This window comes from Anopheles cruzii, chromosome 2, assembly GCF_943734635.1.
Source record: "Anopheles cruzii chromosome 2, idAnoCruzAS_RS32_06, whole genome shotgun sequence".
NCBI classification, from domain to species: domain Eukaryota; kingdom Metazoa; phylum Arthropoda; class Insecta; order Diptera; family Culicidae; genus Anopheles; species Anopheles cruzii.
Genome location: NC_069144.1, coordinates 25,916,736 through 25,939,454, shown reverse-complemented (window position 1 = coordinate 25,939,454; position 22,719 = coordinate 25,916,736). Strand labels below are relative to the sequence as shown.

The 22,719-nt window shown below is 48.9% G+C and overlaps 4 protein-coding genes across 4 annotated transcripts; 3 read left to right on the top strand and 1 right to left on the bottom strand.

The window, feature by feature from the left end:
* The first annotated feature begins 5,687 nt into the window (after window positions 1–5,687).
* LOC128269170 (protein transport protein Sec61 subunit beta) lies at window positions 5,688–6,487 on the top strand. Its single transcript, XM_053006553.1, has 3 exons — window positions 5,688–5,877; window positions 5,938–6,143; window positions 6,213–6,487. The coding sequence occupies exons 1-3, from the start codon at window positions 5,875–5,877 to the stop codon at window positions 6,298–6,300; spliced, it is 297 nt and encodes a 98-aa protein (XP_052862513.1). The 5' UTR covers window positions 5,688–5,874; the 3' UTR covers window positions 6,301–6,487.
* Window positions 6,488–7,060: 573 nt separating this feature from the next.
* Window positions 7,061–9,010, bottom strand: LOC128269169 (uncharacterized). The gene is made up of 3 exons (XM_053006552.1): window positions 8,408–9,010; window positions 7,712–8,339; window positions 7,061–7,642 (listed from the first exon to the last, which is right to left on the bottom strand). The coding sequence occupies exons 1-3, from the start codon at window positions 8,734–8,736 to the stop codon at window positions 7,469–7,471; spliced, it is 1,131 nt and encodes a 376-aa protein (XP_052862512.1). The 5' UTR covers window positions 8,737–9,010; the 3' UTR covers window positions 7,061–7,468.
* A 5,559-nt stretch (window positions 9,011–14,569) lies between these two features.
* LOC128278750 (biglycan-like) lies at window positions 14,570–15,515 on the top strand. Its single transcript, XM_053017478.1, has one exon. The coding sequence runs from the start codon at window positions 14,570–14,572 to the stop codon at window positions 15,416–15,418; it is 849 nt and encodes a 282-aa protein (XP_052873438.1). The 3' UTR covers window positions 15,419–15,515.
* A 345-nt stretch (window positions 15,516–15,860) lies between these two features.
* On the top strand, window positions 15,861–20,770 carry LOC128278748 (zinc finger protein 304-like). Its single transcript, XM_053017477.1, has 3 exons — window positions 15,861–15,917; window positions 19,667–20,686; window positions 20,756–20,770. Exons 1-3 carry the CDS (start codon window positions 15,861–15,863, stop codon window positions 20,768–20,770), a joined length of 1,092 nt encoding a protein of 363 aa, XP_052873437.1.
* The last annotated feature ends 1,949 nt before the right edge of the window (window positions 20,771–22,719 follow it).

Below are 22,719 nucleotides of genomic sequence, written 5' to 3'. Positions count from 1 at the left end.
GTTAACGATACGCGAATGCAACGAGTTACGAGAACCTTCCGGGCCGAATTAGTATTCGAACGCGAAGGCTCGCCGGACCCGTGCCAGAGCTTTCGGGTCCTACGGCATCATCAGTTCAATGGTTGAATGATTTTGGGACCACCTTCTACGTGCGGGACCCGATCCCGGTCGCAAATTGTAAACCGAACCATCTTCTGGTTGGCGAAAACTAACAATTACAGCCATTTGATACCTTTTTGCCCTGGTCCTGGTCTTTCGGGTGGTCCCCTCCGACATGGTTTCACCATTTTGGGCCACCAGTGGCTCCCAGGCGCACAGGGTCGCCTATCGGAAACGTATCAATTTTACAACAATTTCCGTTCGTTGATTTCCCGTTCGCTTTTGAGTGATTTCCAGGCCGGGCAAAAGTCCACAAACAAATCTGCATTCGGGCCTCGGTCCCGCGGCGCAAATGGAAAAGTTTACCGTACGCATTCCTCGGCGGTGGCCGGGAAATTCTTATCCCGAAAGTACAAAAAAACTCCCCGTCACAGACCGTGGCGCCGAAGCACGTCATTTGCGGGGAATCGGAGCCCGTTTTAGGCGGGGGCTTTCGGCATTTCTCTGTCACCTTTTGTGTGCCGCGCACTTTTTCTGGAGTTCTCCCGGGGCCATCCGAGCCGGTCGGGGATTGACGCAAAATGGGCAACGCGTTTTTTTCATTTGCCACTTTCCGACGGAGACAAACCATCGTCAGCATCCGTGGAATGTTGGAGGTCACTTTTCAGGCCGATGCCGACCCAAACTGGCCAAAGCACAAAAAGAAACGAAGGAAAACCATTTCTTTCTTCGGATTTGTTTATTGTTCATATTCCCACCGATCATTTAACCATCCGATTCTGGTTGTGGGTAGCAGTGGTTTTTCACTTTTCCCGCGGGATTCCCGCGACGTCCGCAGGACCATTCGTTTCACGAGTTTTTCTTGTCGGATCTCGAAAAGGGGGGCTTGGAGAAGGAAAGTTTTTCATTTCCTGCTCGGTGGCTGGCTTTTATTGAAGAATCATTTAAATCATTTCGCCTATCGGCGACCTCGGTTGACGCACATTTTTTGGGGCTCCTTATTTTTTGCGACTATCATCAACGGGACGATGTTGGTTATCGGTTTTAATTTTATGTTTGTGTTGACAATTTGTTCGTCGCGTAGAATCTTAAGCAAACGCAATCCTGCTGTCCTATGCAAACATTGAGAATGATTTTGCTTCTTTTGATACGTCAATAAAATAAACCAGAGGCGCAATAATCTTTGCTTTGGGCCCTAGTAATCATTTCAGCCGTTCGGGGTTTATTCAAATTTTGTTTGCATTTGCTTTTAATAAAATAGTAGAAGCATTATACAAAAAAAAATAGGACTCCTAAACTAAATTCAAAATGTACATTCGAAATTTCGAAAAATTCCAACAAAACCTCGGACAAAATAGTTAAAACACTTCATCCCTTGGCCACCAGATCGCGCCACGATGACGGATGAACCAAAACCGACTTTCTCCCCTTTCTCGAATACACATCCAGCGTGCCTTGCCATCCTTCCAAGTCACCAAGGCTCAGCTTTCTCGTGAGAGTATCGTCGTGACATTCTCTAACCCGAGCCTTCGGTTCGTCATGTGGGTGGGTTGGTGGCACATCCCGAAGTCGAACGGTCTTCGGTCTTCACCGAACCTTCGGTCGGACGATGCATCTTCGCGGCCGAGAGGCCAACCGAAGGAAAATGCCGGTTACTGGCTTACTGTGTCGTACCGATTGATGATGGAGTTCACGTTTCGGACCACCATGGAGCGTGGGAATAAAATCAAAGAAAACAAATCTCAGTCAAAGCCCCACCAAAAGTCGAATATGCTTCTCGTTGGCCTTGGCTTCTCGCAAAAGATTCATCATGGCAAGGCGAAAGCGAACTCAACTTTCGGGCAGCGCAGTAAGCACTGATGATAAAATGTTATCTTAAAGTTTGGGCCACATTTTTGGGCCTAAAACATTTATATCATAAAACTAAAAGCGATCGGTTCAGCGGATTAATTCAATGTATTTGCGGTAAGCAAAAGCTCGACGCACGGCGGGACCATGGCACGCAGATTATCACTCGGCCAATCTTTCGGCAGACATTCACAAGCATCCCAAATTGGCCTCCGGAGAAAAGAAGTTTCTGCCGCGGGTGGCCGCGTTTTCCCGAAAGCCCATCGGGACCAGGAGCACTTCCGAATCCTGCTGCCCCCGTTTGCTTTTGTGTCACAAAACCGCCTGAAACCCGGCCGATGTTTCACACAATGTTCCTGCCGCAATAAAGGACGCCCCATTAGAGGCAAAATTCTCATCACCAGCCTGCCAGTGTTCTGTGCCTGCAAGCCAAATGCACGATGCTCAAGTCGGGAAAGTGTCTCAATAGGGCCCTCGCAGTGGCACAAACTCGGCTGGCCCCGAGTCCCCAGTGAGAATAAATCAAAAATACTCTACTAACTGTCCGGGTTGTTGAAGTAAGCGAAGCGGTCCCGGTGTGTGTGACACGGCAGGGGGCCTTTTTGACAGACAGACATAAGGCCCCGGAAAAGCTCCCTTTTGGCTGCTTTTGAATGTTTGATAACGTACCGACTGCAGACGGGAGCAGTTCCATAGACGCACACGTTCGTTGGTGGCCGGGTGCGGTGAGGTTTTCTTTTAATCTCCTCTCGGTTCCCGGCGTTTGATAATTCTGGACAGGTCGTAGCTGACACTGAGCGCAAGATGCGCTGATTAGTTTCCACAAGGGGGTCACTTTCAAGGCGCGCAGTTTTGTGCTCTCGTAAAATGTAATTAAAGCATGTTTCCCGAAGAACCAAATAGTAGGTCGAGTGACTTTAAGCGATTCCCGTTCCCACAAAAAAGGCTGTCGCACGTCACACAGAACACTCGTTAACAACGACGAGCACGGCAATCGAAGGCCCCCAAGAAGCTCGGCCCCGGTTCTCCGTGGGGCATCAAATTAAAACAAAAATCCTCATCAAATGACAGCAGTTTTTGTGCCGCGGAGGGCCCTCATCGCGAAAAAACACACTCGAGACGAGCAAAATGATGCCCGTGACGAGTCGTTTTTGACGCAGAACCACGACGTGACGTTGCTGTTCCCGCGGTTGTTCGGAACTGTCCTTTCTTTCGTCGGTGCTGGATGACTTTCGGGAATTCGGTGCCCGCTTTCCCGGAAGTTATGACTGCCTTTCCCGGATGGAAGACTTTTGCCGACAAAGAATCTCGAGTTAAGGAGAAATCGTCACAGTCTTCCGGGGCCCGCAGTGCCGTCGGTAAGCAAAATCAGGTACGGAATCTGCTGAGTAAGCTGGATCGGTGGTGTGAACTTCGAGACGTCCTTTGACGCGCAGCAGTCAGCCTCAGCCCGGGTGTCGCTCAAGCTGACAACCAACTGCTGCCGCGAGCTGATTGGTTGGGCGGCGTTCGGTAGTTCGGGACTCGGGAGTGCGTGCTTTCCGTGAAACGGTCCCACTTTGACTCCTTTCAGGTCCCAAGGGGGGGGTGAGAAACCGGGCTCCTATCTGCCTGCGCTGTCACCCCGGTACCCAGTCTCAGGTACAATGGCAAATTTATTCGATTGCCAAAACGGTGATAATGAAGGATTATCAGGGATGTCTGCCGAACGCCCCGTGGCCCCGTGTACTAATGAGACAGAAATGATTAAGCCATTCCATTCGCTGCATTGCAAAAATTGGTACCAACCGCCCCGGCACGGGGCTAGATGAGCGAATCCTGAGCGTATCGGATGATGGGAACAAATTTATCACTGCCAGGACCTTGCTCCCGGCCCGCGCCGCGGTCCCCAGGTGGCCTCGCGCTTCCGGTTGCCGTGCAATCTTCGCGATGGAATGTTTGATAAATCGAAAAATTAATCAATAATCTCGCGCAATATGCTAGCCCGGCCTCCCGGAGCAATGGTTGCGTTGAACCATCATCATCAAGATGGAAAGCATGATTTTGTGGGTTGTGGGCAATGAAGCAGCCATCTGTTAGGTATTATTAATTCATACGATTGTTGCTGAATAGTTTGTTATCTTCAATTACATATTCCAACACTACTCCTATTCGGGAAAAAACCATAACGAAAACAAAATAATTTAAAAAAAACCACGGGTTCCAAAATACTTTGAACAGAGTTGAGGCAGTTCAAAATACTTTGAACAGAGGCCCTCCTGCGAGGCAGAGTAATCGAAACCAGCCGGGGTTGCACATCTTTCGGTCCAGTTACTTTGTGGTACAACAAGTCTCGAGTGGTTCTGTGCGATCAATTTTTCCGTCCCCCAGCCCATCGGGTCGACTGCAGTCAACCCGGAAACGTTGCCCATTTCTTCAACTCTCCATTACGTTGATTAAGGCAATAATGGCAAAGCCCTCGAACATGATGAACGTGGCGCTTCGGTGTTCAATACGGAACGGAGTATAACTCATCGTTACCGATGCCGATGAGTCGGTTTCTCGGGGTCAACCAGCCAGCCAGCCAACGGAGAGTAAAGTTTCGGTTGCCCCCAGGGGAAAGTTCAGGAAGCAAAGAATAATTGCCAATTTTTAATGAACAGATTTATTTCCCATTATAACCAACGAACGTCTTCATCGGTCGGCGAAATTGAAACGGAACCGGAGAATGGGTGGCGACAAGATAGCCTGACGCCGGAGATCTCTTACCGGACATGGCCCCAAGGCTTTGCCGATGAGCGCATAAACCACCGAGCGATGATTACGCTAATGAAAAAGTCATAAAAATGTAGCTCGCGTGCGGGTTGTGGGCACGTTTTGTCGACTTCCGCCGAATGTTCCGGAACGCTTTTCCGGGAATATGCCGACAATCGGATGGGTTGGGTCAGAATGGTCCGTAGGAGAGCGAACCGAGCCTCAGAATGGTCGGGTCGTGGTGTGTGTCGGTGGTTATTATTTTTCAATCTCCATCGAAAATACATTCCACCCACGTGACCAGCCACGCAGAGATCAAGGGCTGACCCGGGAAATTGGCACCGTCGCACCATTTATCCGGCGTTGTGCGTGTGTGAAGTGTTTGTCAGGATGGTTCATTGTTTGCACGAAAATAAATGTCCACAATCAGTGAGCCGAAAACTGAATAAATGAATGGCGCTTTTACATACCGTGTGCGGTTGCAGACAAAAATCACTATTATTTATACAATGGTGGCCTTTGTTGTAAGCGAAAGTACAAGAAAAGCGCCTTTTCAGTAACTTTGTACCGTCAGTACAAGATTCAGATTCAGTGAACCAAATAATTTGAATTTAACTTTGGGGACACATTTCAAGGAGTTATCCTTTTGAACCGATCGTTGTTTTTTTATTCGTTGATACAAAACCAATTCAAATTATAACCCTTGAGTTCGTATCTTGAGTTTTGATCCTTGGGTTTCGGAACAGCAGTCTCTTTTATCGAGCACTACTTTGCAACAGTCGCGTTGAAAGAGCAGAAAAAGTCATATTTAAACAGAAAAACATAAACAAAAACAAATTCGCATGAACGCCCTCTATGCGTGAGAAAATTGATGAAAGCGCCGCCTATCTGCCGAACCGTGAACTAAGCTAAGATCTAGATGAACTTTTGGCGTGGTGGCACGATTTTGACGTTTGCCGTTCGACGTGGATTTTGGATTTTTTTTTTCGTCACCGCGGAATGACAACGAAGCAATAGCTTTTGCACGGTGGAACTAACTCCTCGTTCACAAATAAACGTTCCTCCAGTGCGTGTAGTCCGTCTATTTTGGCCACGATTTGTCTGCTCGTGACCGTACAGGATTATAAGTTGTTTTCACTCGCATTCCACGCCACGGTTCCCTGTTCGGACGCGGTAATCAATTAATAGAGCAAAATGGTAAGTTTGTGTGTCGGATGTGTCGCATGCGGGTGCTAATCTGTGTCCCTTTCCCGGCAGCCTACTCCAGCGAGTGCTACGTCTGTCGGCAGCGGTAGCCGATCACCGTCGAAACCGACCGCACCGCGTGCGGCCGCCGGCGGTGCCAGCAACCTGAAGCAACGTAAAACGACCACGACCACCACCGCTGCCCGGAATCGCACGACAGGCACCGGATCCGGTGGCATGTGGCGCTTCTACACTGACGATTCCCCTGGCATCAAGGTGTAAGTGTTCCCGAGCCGCCCCAGCTCCCGGTTCCGAAGGGGCTAACAAATCTCTTTTCTTCGCCGTAGTGGCCCCGTGCCGGTGCTCGTGATGTCGCTGCTGTTCATTGCCTCCGTGTTCATGCTGCACATCTGGGGCAAATACACGCGCTCGTAAAAGACTGCTCACGTCCCCCCCTCGGGTGGCACCGGGGATTTCCATCCGCTTTTCGTTATATTATCCGTTCTTCAATCTTCATCGTTTGAGTTGAAAAGTGCATTCTGTTTTGTTTTTTTTTAATTCCCATACCTTCTGTCTCACTTCGCACTGTGTGCTCCACGGACTGATAGTGCGAGTGAAAGTTGAGGAGCTTTCCTATCGGAGTGGTGGCTAGATGAATGAGCGAACTGTGGCGATCGCTCGATCTTCCGAAAAACTTCCTTTGCAGACGCCGGATCGGAGAATATGACTGTGTCTTATGTTCTACCGATACCGGCCGTGCTGGAGGAGCGCCGCTTGGTTAGCCACTAATTTAAATATGCAATTCTCTAGATCTACGTAAGGCAATCTTTATTATTCGTACGGAATGAGAAATAATATAATTATATACAAAACAACAACCTCTTGTTCGTCTTTAACCATTTGTGATGACCAAATGGGGAACCCACCCCAAGAAACCGTGGGGCTAAGTAATCGAAATCCTTTGCCAGCAGAGCTGTCAATGAAATTAAAGAAATATCGAATTCATACATTTTCCATTGCTTTATTTTTCAAGCTGTTGTTGAGTAGATACATTGAATTGAAAAAAATGATTAAATAGTCCGATTAAGATTGAAACCCTACTACAATATGACCGTGCGCTGTGTGTGTGTGCTAGCGACACATCTCCCAGTCGGGTACGGCGGAATGATGTTAACGAGGCTAACTTTAACGGTTCGCCATCGCCCGATGGCGAATCTCAAACGAAACGACAAAGCCGATTAATTATCTGGAACTCTTCTCTTCTGTGCCGGTCTCTTGTAAAAGACGTTAATATAATGTGTTTAATTTAGTGCGAAATGCTCCCTTGCGACTAGCTCGCGGAAACTGAAATGCTTTGCGATCCGGAAGGTGTCGCTTATAATCAAGACAAGTTGTTTAACTGCACACAAACACACTTCTTAATAGTTATGAAACGAGTGAAATTTAAGAAACAAACTCGACCCAATCCGTCGTCGTCGTCGTGCCTGCGTTTCTACTAGTTAAGTGACCAATAATATACGTGCTTGTTTTTATAGAATTGTGAATATTGTGCACAAAATAGTTCGTGTAAAAGATGCAAGAGAGAGAGAGAGAGTAACTCCTTCTAATTATCTGCCGACAGTTCGTTAATGTCGCTGTTGATCTCCAGCACTTGCGCCACGAAGTCGGAGTCGTGGATCGATTCGCAAAGACCGCCCATCAGATCGATCAACTCGTTGAGCTCCATCCGCAGCTGCGGGGCCAGGTTCTCCAAGTGCACCCACACCGGATCGGGGATCTGCAAATGGTAATGGAGAAGGTTAGCGCCCAAATCTCCTAAGGGGGTCACACGCAACCGCGTGCCTACCTTTTCCGCATCTTTGAAGACGGCAAACTTGAACTTCTGCTTCACCTGGTTCTCGAGCGGACCGTCGTAGAAGAGGGTGACCTGTGCGTCGAGCGGATTCGGCACGACGGGAAAGTAAAGTCCAGCGCAGACGCGTCCCTTGGCATCGCGCGACAACAGCGACCGGAAGTTGTACACCAGGTTGCGGCGTACGGTGACGTCGATCGCCGTGCGGTACGGGCGGGCGATGTACACCATCGACAGTTCGTACTGCTGCTTGCCGCCGCGAGTCATCCGTTCCGTCCACGTGACGTAATCGTCGTTGTGATCGTGCATCGAGTAGATATATTCACGCTTGCAATGCGGTTCGTCGGATTGCGTGAACCACCCGGTGTGTGGATACTTCTGATCCTTCATCACGGTGACGGCACGGGCCACATGGTAGCCGGGATCGAGGATCAGCACACCCTTGCGCCCTCCGACGACGATCTTCATCGCCACGAGGGCGTGCTCTTTCTCCAGGGTGGATCCGGCAAACTCGATACCATTCTCCTCGCAGTGCTGGATGTACGAGTCCGACTCGTCCAGTGCTTCTTCGCACGACACCAGGTACATCTGCCGCGCAATGTCCGGATAGTGTTCCGCAATTCTGTAAAGAAATCCAACACGGTTAATGATCCGTTGGAGGCCACACGCAAACGCAGGGTTCCGCCGTACCTGGAGATAATTTCCATGCCCAAGCTGACACACATGTGATGGCGCCGGTTGATCGGGATGGTATAGTGCTGGAAATGTTGTCTCAGATCGGCACCTCGCACGTTGCGGGCCGCCTTGTAGGTGCGGTAGAAGTCCACGAAGTTGTTGGCCGTGTTGTAGTGCGTTTCCTCGAGCATTCGCTGGAGCTTCGTTTCAATCAGACCGATTAGATCCTCGTATTGCCACAGCTTGTCCGCCACGTAAGCCGACACGGTGCTGGCCGACCACTTGGGCAACGGCAGAGGCTGCTCGATCGGCCACGGGCCGTTCGTTTGATCGAACGTGGCCATGTTGTAGCTGTCGCCATCTTCCCCAACCCAGCGGCCATTTCGGCGGCCACCGGTAACGGCGACGGAGGCGGCGGCCACTTCGGTCTCGTCCGCACCTTTCGCACCAGCGGCGGCGGTGGCGAGGGCAGTGGATCCGTCGTCCACTCCCGTGCCCTCGGGGGGCACGGGTACGTCCTGGGTCGTCGTCACATTGTACCTGTGACTATCCGGTTCGGTCAATCGTCGGGCAGATCGACCGAGCCCGTGGTCATCCCGTACCACGGGCAAAAGTTCATGGCGCACGGGTACGAGTCAGCTTGGCCACTCGTTGCCCCAGCGGCCAACGGTTGGTACGTAGGCGCCATCCTGTCGTTCGACGCTTGCAATTGAAATGGTGGTTGCACCGTTAAGATCGCTCCGGCCCTGCTTGTTGCCAGCCAGGCCCGGTTCGTCCCCTTTTATAAACGTTGGTTTTTCACGCTCTGCGGACGAGAGAAAGAAAAATAGAAATAATTTCACACAAATCTTTGTATTTTAAAATTAAACCGAAAAAAGCTCAAAGTTGCCCCAGTGAGAGCTTTAATTTTCTCACGAACCGAGTTTCTCTCGTGAACTCTCGCGGAATTTCCCATTTCGGCTCTCTCGCGCTACGTGGCGTGACGTTTGCTTTGTTTACATCTTACTCCTGACGGGATTGTACCTTTCTCTCTCACTCGCGCGCACGCGGCACACCTTGCTCGCTCTCGCATTCAAAACAAAACTGTTCGCGGCCAGCTGTTACACCGAAAACGCAACCCGTTCTCCGATTCCGATGTTGCCATGCTTGAACAATCAAACGAATGTGATCACTTTCCAATGCCGTTTCCATTATGTGAAGACGGCCACAGACGATGGAACCACCAACCCCATCTGGCGCATAACGGGTGGTACCCGCGATACGCGCTGAATGTCACGTGTAGCTCCGCGCAGCTGTTCCTTTGTGTTTGTTACTTGGTGCGCCATAAAACGGCACGCACGCCTCGAACGCAAATAATAGAGCGTCCATAACGTGGCGTGTGTTAGGAAAAAAGGGGGAAATTCTTGCAACTGTCGGACGCACACTCAGCATAAACGCTGATCTTAATATAACTTATTCTGGCATCTCGCAGTCAATTGCACACACACACAGCGTGCGCTAGGAACGAAGACAGAGCGATACCACGATGGCGATGGCGTGAAAGAGTGGGGAAAAAACTTTACCATGTCCATAGAGAGGTAAATGTTGGCCTGTTTCTGCGAAGTACAAAGTCCAACCAACAGAAAGTGGCGCTGCTGTCGGTAGTAGTGGTGCCGTGGTAGTGTTGCTAACGATTCCGCGGACGTGAATCATCATCAGCCGCGTTCCATGAAACAATCATGTGTAGTTATCGCGTGTTCACACTGTTCGTTGTTTGTGTAGCGTTGTGACATCACACGGCGTGTGGACGGACGAACAAAAAAAAACCCGGAGATAGTCATTAGCAACAACTGTTCCAACACCCCGCACGGCGAACACGTCAAACACAACGTGGCACGCACTTTTTTTCTCCAACCACCGTCAGAGTGGGTGGTCGTCACATGATCGTCTTATCGTGTCACTTCGTTCGAGTTCAATTGCCACAATCTTCGTTGGTCGAAGGTCATAAGAGAACGGACGGTGGTTCGGTCATTTCGGTCATATCGCGATTAATTCAATTACCCAGTCCGGTGGGGTGGACAACCTAATTCAATTACCCGTAGCACAGTCTACAAATGCCACGACAAAGGAGATTTCCGAAAATGTCCGTTTGTCCGAACGTCTAAAAATTCCCCATTTGGGCCAATTTAGTTTTGGCACCTGCGCGTGTGCCATTTGCAATTTCAAAGCGCTACCAAATCGTGTACCTACGGAGGAGAATGAAATATTTGATCGGTTAAGGACACTTACCCATACAACGGCCTAAGCCCCAGTGAGAAAAATTTTCCTTTCGGCCACCTTCCTGGACGAAAGAAATGCTTGTCGCCGAAGACTCTTCCAGTGGGCAGGTTGTGGGTTTCGCTGGGTTCGCAGATTAACTCACTTCGCCGTTCGCGCAGCAGTATCTTTTTTCTCTAAAAAGTTTCTGGCGAGTTTTGGACCGTTTTTTTCAGTTTGTCTTTACACAGGTAGAAATTCACCACAGACACAGGAAACTGACGTTCAATAGTTCAGAAAGGCTGGAAAAGGAGCTCGCCTTACTACGCGCACTTCCCTTTTAAAGTGTGTAGCCTTTACCCGCGTCTAAGCTTTGGGTTTTCTTTTCTTCGACAGCGTCACACGGTTATAGAAGTGATAAGACATGTATAAAACGACACACAACCAACGACGAAAAACACAAATCGGCTCTTTCAGCCCGCCACAGTTGACACCTCACTTTCTAGTCCAACGTAACGCGTTCATCGGTGCAAATGGGTGTGCTCAAAGGGTTTCTTTGAGCGGCTCACAACACAAAACAAAAATGGACGATCGCGTCGTACTTGGCACTATTCGCTGGGGGTGGCGCCTTCTTGGCTCGCTTGGCTCACCGAAAGGGTAACCGATCAACTCAATCGCTCGCTCGCGACTGCTTTGTTTTCGCCGTACACGGTGCGCGGGATTTTATAAGGCTTGCGGACCCGATTCCGGGGGTTCAACGCGCGCCGCTGCGCTGTAGTGGTGTACTTGCGCCGCACTCACACTGACTCGACGATCGATCGTACGAGATGCTGCCCGATGACGTCCTTTAAAGGGGGAAAAGAAACAGAGAGAGATCGTAAATTGAGTGAAAACAAAGCGGAGTGAGATGGACAAAAGAACAACAGTTGCCGTTAGATCTGGGGCGTGAGCCTACAGCTTGACATTCACCGCGATCCTCCCCCACCGATCACACGATCGTAACATATATGAATTATTCCCAACCAACAGGCACGTGTCATACTTTCAAATGCTTGCTAGGGTGACTAATTGCCGTGCTGTGCACCGGTTAACTGCATTCCCGTGCTTACGGTGAAGGTCATTAAAGGATGGTCAAACAATAGTCCCCGGTGGCGAGTGAAGACATTTTGCACGGCGCAATAACGCCACACACATTGTTGTCGCGAGGCCAAGATTATTGTCAAAACGAGGGCCAGTGTTGGGCCAATTCCGCCGCAAAAAACCTCACGACAAGATCTCGTCTCTTCTGCCAAAAGCAAACTGCAAACATTAACCAAAAAAAAACAGCGTTCTCTTTGTCCCCTGATGTTTTGCTTCGACGACCTTTCGCCGGGTTATTGTTGACCATTTCTGCGAAACGGTCGTCAACAACCATCGTCACGTGGGGGGCATCAGATGTGGGGGCCCGCGTTACAGCGTGCCGCAAAAGGGAGCGGATTCGATGAAAATAAATTCAGCATGCCCGGGGACCGAAGCCGCGAGCACGTGAATCACGTGGATTGAATCGATCAAATCCGCGCGATTAGAGCCCGGACGCAAGGAGACAAAAAACGTGTGTCCAATCGAGCGGGTTGATGGAAATTTCCACTCGAATGAACCCCATCGCACCGGGACTGCAAAAGACAATTCAGGCGCGCGCTAAGTCGGTCAAACAGCGCCGTGATTGATAAGATTGTTGGCCCAGGAAGTGGCCGAATAGGTGTGTGTGTGTCGGGGCCTTTCTCCATAAGCAGGGGCTCGGTCGCGACAGAGCATCTCAGACACGAAGTGCGCCACGTAAACAATTTCGGTGCATAAATTATGGAAGCCGTTTGTCCGCATGGCAAGCAAACCCCACTTCAAACAAGTTCCATAAATCACGTGTTGCAGTCAGCATAAGCGGCCGTGAAGGTCAAACTGGCGCCGTTCTTTCCGCGTGTGCCTTTCGATGGCATAAAATGATGCAAAATCGCCCTCGGTTGTGGCGCGCTCAGAACGGCGGTCTCTAGTTACTGTAAAATGTAACGACTTCACACGTTGTCGTTGAACATTTAAACACCGCTGTCACCAGAAATGTAAAGACCTCACCTAAAAAAGGCTGAACATTTTACACCGGCACTGGTTTGCACTCTGATCGAAGGTTCGAACTGAACTGATCTTTCTTTCCGACTGAAAACTGAATTCAATGCGTCCGAATGAGCGAATGAGTGAAATGAGAATCGACTGCGTATTGACTGCGTGTGAATCCTGAATGAGCGACTGAATCCTTTCTTCACTGATCACTGACTGAGCCTCAATTGAGCGAGAGCTGTTTATTAAAATCTATTTCTTTATATACATTCGTCCTCCGCGTTCCGTCGGTGTCGTCGCTACCCGTGATCGTCTTGCCCGTTCTCAATGCTGCATCTTGTGTCGCTAGTTTACCCCTGCAGTAGCCGATCGTTTGCTGCATTGGAAAAACCCCTCGTTTGGTGGTGCGTCCAAAAAGGACCAAAGTGCCGTCGTCTTTCCGTGTTGCGATCCCAGGTAACTGTTGGGTAGCGCTTCATTTTCCTGTGCTGCATCCTGCGTCTATGGTTTACCCAGCCGTTTATGGTGGGTTTTTCGGTGCTGTTGTTGCTGCATTTGTCGCGCCGGTCGTTTCTGTGTTGGGAAACCCCGTCGTTGGTTCTTTGAGGCGTCGGCTGTCGCTGCTTATGAACTTCTATGGTTTACCCTGCTGTCGTTCGTCGTCGGCCATCTCTGTGTTGGAAAAGGATGGGTTGTTTTTCGGGTGGTGCAGGGTTCTGGACGGTTCAACTGCTCGTGGCAGTTGTTTATTTACATGGCGGAAATTGCAGCACACAGAGGGAGAGAGAGGCGGAAGTTTGGTCGGTGGTGGGGTGTTGCTTGTACCTAGCTCGATAAACCCAGCACTAACCGTATATAGTTATTTACAAACGAAACTCCGGCACGAAAAGGATTAAAATGTTGTGCTACAACGGAGGTTTCGCTCGCGTGTCTACGGCTCCGATGTGTGTACAGGAAATCGAATTTGGCAAAAGCAGCGCCGGTCATGCTCCGTCGGCCTTTGCCCCGGGTGAGCGGTATCTGGACGAATCCGGAATTTTCTGCCCACCCTGTAAATAGCAAAACTTTCCATTCGCTGCAAATAAAGAGGCTCGCAAACCTGTCGCGCGTCACTTTGCGGACGTCACCGCTAACGGGACGAGGTGATAATGATGGCGTTCGGTCCCATAATCGCCTCATCAAAACACATCACCAACGTTGTCGCGGCATAGCACGCACCCGCCGACAGGTGATAAACAAATTTCATGATAATCAAGACTTGTTTACGACTTTTTGTTATACGCAGGACCGATAACCGTATTGTCAACTTGGCTTGACAACCCAGCAAACTATTGGGCGAAATTGTCGATTTGAGGTAATCAATTGGCGTAGGACTTCTCCGACGATCTGAGGGGAACGTCATAATTAAACATCGCCCACCATGTGTGTGCCAAATTGCGCAACACAACATTATAAGTAGGGTTCCAATATCATGAGTCATCTGCTCCAATACGCGTGATCGCTTGTTAGCACGTCTGGATGTTGGTCATGTAGACAAACACAACTACACATCCGGATTACGAAACATCTGTGGATGTTCTCTTCCCTCCATAACCGCGTTGGGTTGATAATCGCCCAGATTGGTTGGATTGCTTTTTTTCCTGTTTTCCAAACACTTACCGAATGGACCGCACTGGCTTCTCCTGTGAGGGGCCGCAATTGCCAGAACTAGGCAAGCACTTGATAAGTGCCACGGGCTGGCATTGGCGAGTAGTGGTCGCTAATCGCTTGAACAAACCGCATCCGTACCGGCGATGACAGTCTTGACACTTTGGCTGTGAGTATTTTTCCCCAATCCCGCAGTGTCACACTCAGATGTCCGTGATCCGTTTATGTGTTCGTCTTATCAGCAGCCTCCTGATCGGTGGTGCCGTTGGCACCTTAGGGGCTGGCGTCCGAGGAACGCCCAAGGGGGCGTCCCAACTGTTCCACTACGAATGCAACCGCCTGCAGGAAAGCGATCAGTCGTGGCAATGTTGGGCCGAAGGGTACAGACCAGCGGCGGCCAATGTCCAAAAGTTCCACGAATCAGCCAATGCGACCCAAGCCGACATTCAGCGTATGTTACGGTTTAACCAAACAAACACCGTGCTATTCATGGTAAACAGTAACTCGGACAACCAGAACCTTCGCACCGAGTTCAGCCTACTGCCGAACAACATCGTCCGCCTGGCGCTGGACAACGTTGGACTCGAGACGCTCCAGATTGGTCCATTCGTTGGCGGTGAGAATGATTGCCGTTTGGGGGAGCTTTCGGTGCCCCGGAATCGCCTCCGCGAGCTGCCACCGGGCGTCGAGCGGTTGACGGTGCTTCGGAAGCTCGACATAAAACACAACCTGCTGCAACACTTTAGGCTCGATCGCCTCGCAAGGGCCACCACTTTACGGCGCTTGTTATTGGGTCACAATCGATTGGAAAGCTTCACCACGGACGGGGGCGTTTCGTTCGATTCGCTCCAGGAGCTCGACCTATCGAATAATCGCCTGACGACGCTGGACTCCTCCGGCTGGAGTATGCCAGCGCTGGCTACGTTTCATGTGGACCACAATCGCGCCCTAGCCTCGATTGAGGGCTGGTCAAAACGGCGATTCCCGCTGGTGAAGGGTTTCGATCCGACCGGTACGAACAATTGGAACCAAACGTGGCTCTCGACGGTACAATAGCCGAGCAGCGGTCAATGACGGAACACAATCAACCATGACAGATATTAGGTAAAGGGTTCGGTAATGTAACTCATTAACTGTCTAAACCTAGAAGGCAACACAATAAATCTCAAATGATTCAATACTCGCTGTCAATGTTGAACTCGCTGTTGAACGCGCTTTAAATAGTTTACAGTACTAGTCAAGGTTGTTCAAACAATTCCCCATCGATTAAACAATTCTATTCCCAGGTCCATAATCACCTATCCTTGGCCCGATTCTTTTTATGTACGGCTCCGTTCGTTTGCATAATTCCCTTTTCCGCCAGCCATTTCAGCTGTACTCTACAATTTTCGGTTTAAAAATACATGACCAACAATTGCGACTTGTTCCCCAGTCGACGTAAATGCCGTGCACTGTGTGTTGGCAAGGAACCGCAATCCCAGGGACACAAAACGTAAGCATGGCTGTGTCGTTAGCAAGGAGACACATCCGGCCCGACATCGGACCGCCCGGTGACGTACGACGACTGCATTCCGATCGATAAATACGACGAAAGCATCGCCACTTTCCGCGGCACCGCTGTAGAAGGTGAATGACTTCTGGGTCCAGCTGGGGTTTGAGCCAACGAGCGGAAAATGGACCATACCGATACCGATTGGATCGATCGTCCTTGAGCGGGTATCTAAATTGGGATTTAGTAGTTTTCGACTTACCTTGTATCTATGGTATCTTGGGTCGGGGTAAGGAAATTTGATCGTTGGTTGGCCGAGTCTGAGTGCCGATCGTCCGCACTGACAGTTTATGGTTCAAGTTAATCGACTCCACACAGAAAACACAAAATAGGTTCGGGCAAGAAAGAGAGAGGCTTTCGAAACGGGCGACCCCCAAACACTTTAATGTTTATTGATATTTTTAACGTAAAATATTAAATCACAATTTAAATAAACCAGAATCACTATCAACGGCTCGACCATCTTAGCTGACACCATTTCCTTAACTGGGCAACGTGTGCAGAAACGTTTTGCTGGGCTTGCCTTTACTTTACAACTATGCTTTGTCTGCCCACCATCGGTCGGACGGACCACGGTTCTAATGTTTCTCTTTTAAACGCGTTACCAGGAGGACTGGCCCCGTGGAACGGCTGCTGCTGGCTAATCGATACCGAAGAGCTCCACAACGTTCCTTGGCGCACGGTTTTTCACTGCGAAAATGGAGACGCAAACACCATACGGTGCAGAGGCGACGATTCGATTGGGAGAAGAAAGCCAGCCAGCAGATGATAACGAAAAACTGTGACCCCGATTGGCCACAGGGGAGGAAAAACCAAACAAAATGTCCCTGCAATGGGTGTTGCTAGGGAAACTTAAAACTGTTCCTCCGTTTTTTTGCTGCTTTTCACTTTTCCACTTTCAACAGTAGCGCTGAGCTGGCCACTACTAGAGCGCCCAGTTGGCGGTGCTGCCTGAGAGAAACTGAACCGAATTTTCTTTCGTGTGTCATTTTCCTAGCCAACCAAGTGAGTTGTGTAAGTGGAAAACTCTCTTCCTCTCTCTCATGTCCGAGAAAATGCAACGTGGTCCGCTTGAATCGCTCTCCGTTCTCCCACACGAATCCGGAGCACGCTTGTTACCGCGAGGAAAACGGTGTCTGCCACATTACGTGGCAGGAAGTTAGGGGTTTCCTGCCCCGTCCGGTGGCCGCCAGTGTCTCGCGGGAAAACACGTTACGTTAGTCATCACATAGAACAGTAGAGTTGGTGAGCAGCAACACGGGAGAGCGTGAGAAAGAGAGGCGACACACATCTTGCTATCACGATATAAATAAATCCGACGTATCCTGCGTAAGTGTCGATGGTCATATGGCCACAGTACCATCTGGTAATTATTGAGTGGGCTGATGGATTCGTTGACGTAATGGACCAGCTTTGATGTCCTGTCCTGAGGGGGTCTTTTGATTGATAGTTTCAATTTTGATAAAAGGCTGCTTTATAAGTCATGCTTTTCTTTTATGCTCCAGAACAATCTATTATGCAAACCAACTTGTAATGCCATCAGACGAATACGATTAGGATAATTAGATACCCGTCAGGAACTCGCCATGGTATGGCCTTAAAATATCAACCCCAGTTACTAGGTGTGTGCGTTGAGAAACGAACTTTTAAAAAGATGGCTGTACCTGCCGATTGGGACTTCCCAGTTTAGCGGTTCATTCATCATTACCTTGTTTTGACATCAGGTAATCGATTTCAGGTCGAAGAAAAAAATATTTCGGTTTGCAATCCATCTTTGAAAGGGTTAAACTTTTGTGCCTGAAAATGACGGTTTGCGGGGATTATTATTTTTCTGCCTCTGTTGAAGAAAACTGCTTCGGAATCGCACCAAATGCTTGTCGGGACTTGTATTTGGTAGATCGCAGTGCTTTAAGTGGTTTTAAAAACTTCAAAATGGCGATTTTGACTTAACAAAAAAAAGCGCCGAAGGACTCCAAAAAATGGAGTTTCTGATGGGACAGAAAGGTGTGGTGTTTCACAAGCTCCTAAAACCTTATGCAAACGTTAATTCCGATCGCTACTGATAACAAATGCCCTATTTGAACCATGCATTGATCGAAAAATGACCAAAATGCAATTCTAGTGGGTTTCGATGGGGGCGCCTGGTGGCCCGTGGAATCAAGCACTAGGCGCCCAAAAAAGCAAAAATGTTTCAGCATACTATCAAATCACTTGGATAGGAGTTGCTATCCCTCCCGCGTTATTCACCAGACTTGGCTCTTTCCGAATATCATTCATTTTCATCGATGCGACACGTATTGGTTGAGCAGCCCTTCGTTTTTCTACGAGGAAGTCGAAATGGAATGACTAATTAGTTTACTTAAAAAGTCGAAGAATTCTTTCGTCTGGGACTCCATGATTAACACTAGATATACCACCGTTTTCAATATACCTATTTATACCAGACCAGTCAAAATGACTGGTCATGTGAAAAATTGCTTTTTATGACTTCAAGTGTTAAAAAAAGTCTATAAAAAAATTAAAACAAGTTTAGTAATGTTAACTGTAAACGATAAATGGATTTGTATACATTTTTATACAACAGAAAACATTTAATTTTTATCACTTTGTTGGACACAATTTCTACATAAGAACGTTATCTACTACGTTGCCGAACTACATAAGAATGCCTTCAATTTTGCTTGCGTAATTTTCCACTTTTTCCCCAAAACTCTAGAGGCTTCTAACTCTGTACAAATTCGTATATATTCCAAAATAATTGCACACATCAATGGTCTGGAGTGCCCAATCTACTGCCCAATCATATTCTGAGCAACAATTGCCCTTTTTGGCCTAAATTTGTTCATGGAATAAGGGACCAGTCATTTTGACTGGTCATGGTATAAATCTCAAAAAAAAAAAAAATTTTTTTTTCCAACATATATAAAAAAAAGTTTATTTGTGAAATGTATTCTATGCTTAGAGCTATTAAAAGTCATAACATCATTTGGGGAAAAAAAAATTACATGTAGTGGAAATTTGCCATTCAAACTGCCCGACCAGTCAAAATGACTGGTGTGGTATATCTAGTGTTAAGCAGAGAGATAGGAGAAATGTATAGCTAGCGATTGCACATACTTCGAATTAAATAGAAATTTGCATAAAAATTTTATAAACATTTTTGTCCGTCTTAAAAAAGTTCGTTTCTCAACGCACACACCTAGTACTTCTTATGTGGCGAAAACCGTGCCGATTTGTTGACTGATTTGTTCTGTCAGACGGTTGACGCAAGCCCAAAGTTGATAAGCTAAAACAGAGCTGAAAAATCAATTTGATGTACGACGATTCGTTTTACAAACAGATTTACGGCAAGTCGAAAGTCTAGACAAGCTCGGTCAAACAACGGTCTCAAACAAATTTCTTGTACGGGTATTCATTCCCGAAGGGATCGTTGCCACTGTCAAATGGCAGGCACGTCAACTGTCAAATCTACAGTCCGCACTACTGTTTACAAACATTGGCTAAAAATCTACGTACTCGAATTGGTGAAAATGGTAGTATTTTGATTATTTATCACAATAAATAATGTCTATTTACACTTGCAAATCGTAACCCATTGAGCGATGGAAAGCACCGGCCAACTCGCAGCGTCGTCGTCGTCTGCTTCCTCCAGTGTTACGGTGCTCCAGTATTTGTTGCAAACCTCCGTCGACGGTACTCCGGCTGGCCGAACGGTTCAGATTTATGCTTGTTCACAACCTGGATGTAAAAAGCAGTACCTGAACGAAGGACACCTAAAGGCGCACGAAAAGTTCCACTCCAATGTTCCACCGGTGCGGTTATGCGACTCCCCGCCGGTGGACAACCTACCAAGCGAACGAAGCGGACTACAGTTTCTGCTGGAAAACGAGCACATGGAGTTGTTATACGAAACGAAGGACGATGAGGGGGACGAATGGTGCTATGAAGAAACCCTAGAGGAAGAATTCATTGACGTGAATGATTTTTTGTGCGGTTCCGAAGAACAGGCGGTTGAGGATGACCGCTTGCTGTTGGAAAACGAAGACGAGCTCGGAGCCGAACAACTAGACACTTTAGGCACACCGAACGAACAGAAAGTATCCTCCTTACGAACACGGAACTACGCCTGCCAGTGGCCCGGATGCCGGCACACGTACATAAAGTCTTCCCACCTCAAGGTGCACCTGCGGAAGCACACCGGAGAGTTGCTCTTCGCATGCCACTGGCCCTCGTGTGATATGCGATTCGCGCGTGCAGAAGTGTTGAATCGCCACCTGCTGTCGCACACCTGTAAGCGAAAATTCGAATGCCGGTGGTGCAGTTTTACGTTTTACCGGCGTGATCACCTTCAGCAGCACCTGCGTCGACACAACATGCCACACGAACAATGCCGACAGTTTATGTCGGAGATTGAGCCAACCCCAGCGAAACAGCAATCACTTTTGCGATGCAGAAACAAGGAATCGAGCCGTGCGGGCCATGGCGCTGTGGATCCTTCGAATCGACCGCGCAACTTTCACTGTTCGTACGAAGGCTGCGAAAAGACGTACTTCCGCCAGAGTCATCTGAAGGCGCACGAATTGCTGCACGAGGGAGCGCTACCGTTCCGCTGTCCGTGGGAAAACTGCGAACAGGTTTTTGCGCGATCGTTCGAGCTGTCCCGGCACCGTCGGAAGCATACCGGCGAGCGCAAGTTTGTGTGCCATATCTGTCAGCAGGCGTTTATGCGTTCGGACCATCTTTCGTGCCACGTTAAAAGGCACACCTTCGGGGCGGTAAGCGTAACACAGCGCTCCCGATTGAGTGTAAGAGAATTAATTTTGACCCTTCATTTCCCTTTTCAGCCTACTGGCCAGTGACACGACACGAAGGACGATCCGTAGAGCTCCAAAGTTCCTTCCACATTATTTTACTAAGTTAGGTTGTACGCAAATAGTAAAACCCCTGTCGTGATACGTTATATTCAAATAGAATACCTAACAACAAACAATATAATGTAGAAATGAGTACCTTTTGTCAATTACCTCACACGTAAAGTATTCATCAAATGGTAATAGAATCTTATTTTAAGGCGTATACGCTTCGCTGTCTTGCCAAAATATGCCTGTAAGGCAATTGGTGTTTTGGGCGTGCTCCTGCGTTTCGATCTTGATAATGCGCGGCCAAGCGTGGAGTAAACAAACAGCAGGCAAGAAGGTTATGGCGGTGGCTGATATCACGAGCATTGGCGGGTGGGTGGCAGAACGACATTTGTTTGCACACGACGCGGTGCGGGGTCACAGACTCGTGACCCACATATCTCGGGCTATCTTTGCGTCGTTGGGCCATGTTCCGCAGTAGGCGGTTCCGGTTTGGGCCAACGGCTGAGTCAGCAGTTAATTTAATTTTTGCCCACAATGTGTTCGATAACAAGATCGATACCAACAAAATTAGTGATCGGCTGAAAGGAATGTTGTAGTAACGTATTTTCCGTTATGACGACGGTAGCCATCGATTGGAATGGAATAATCCATCATTAAAATTGATGATGCACGACAAATGGACCAATATCACACACGCACGTTGCTCCCCCATATTTTCCGCATCGACATTTGGCCTCTCTCTCTCACTCTGTTATGTTTTAACTCAGAAAGTATGGCTTCCTTTTCCTAGAATGTAACCCTTTTTCAGCACAAGAATTACTTTCTCTCGCGGCGAAACACTCCATCTCTTTCTCCTCTCTCTCGCGGGTTGTGTCTGGTGCTAATCTCTCTCCCGGAACAGAAAACCCGAAGCCGAAGTCGCGCTCTCTCGCTCGCACAGGAAGCGAATCCGATGCTTGTGTTTTTTTTTGTGGCTGGCGCCGAGAAGCGTTTTGTTGTGACGTGGTTTCGTGCAGAGCAACGCACGCACACCACCACAGGCAGTCGGCGAGACTTCCTTTTGGGACATAAAAAAATATTAATAATCCGCTGACCCCGGTGGGGGGCAAGGTTATGGTGGTGGTGGTGGTCCAGCTTCATTGATTCGAACGCCGTGAATGGCGCTATGATTCATCTTCCGACATGCCAGCTGCTGAAACGGAGAGTCTCGCAAGATATTTGCAGCGCCGTGTTGACTCGGCTTCGGTTGGTACATCGTCGGCGCTCCGGTGGCCACCGTCGGTTCGTCGGCCACAGTCTGGATCTTTCGCTTCCTTCGCGTACACAACAGGACGGACACACGCGCGCGCGCGTGGTAAGGTTCTATCGCGGCGATTTGTTTGGCGCGATTTTGCTCGATCCCCCACGGACGGACTTTGCCATTTTAGTTTCCCGTACGTTATCCGCTGTATCCGACGATGAACCGGCTCGGCCGGGCGGCTGTGTGAATAAACATTGGAAAGATAAACAATTGGCTCGCCAATTTAATGTGTGTGACTGGTAGTTTAGAAACGTAAGAAACGGTGACAAACTGGGAACTGGGAAGGGTTAGGTATTTTCCCGTCAGTGTATGCCACAGTAACCAGTAGCGGCGTGCCCAAACCGGAACAGAGCGGATATTGAAAAGTGGAAAAACGACCAGTGAAAAAATCGATTTCCCCGCGCGTACAATAAACACTGGACCGTAGATTCAGTAGTGCCGGACCGCCGGCAACACATTCCCTTGCGCTGACCTTACAGCGCGCGCGGAGTTCGATCGATCGATTACATTATCGAACCTGTGCGCTGTGCACGAGAGAGCCACAGGTGCGATTGCTTTTCCGACTGAGACACGCCGCAGTCAACCCGGCGCTACGTACGACAAACGGAACGGCCGTGTTTGCTGGCCAACAGTTGTTATCGGGTGC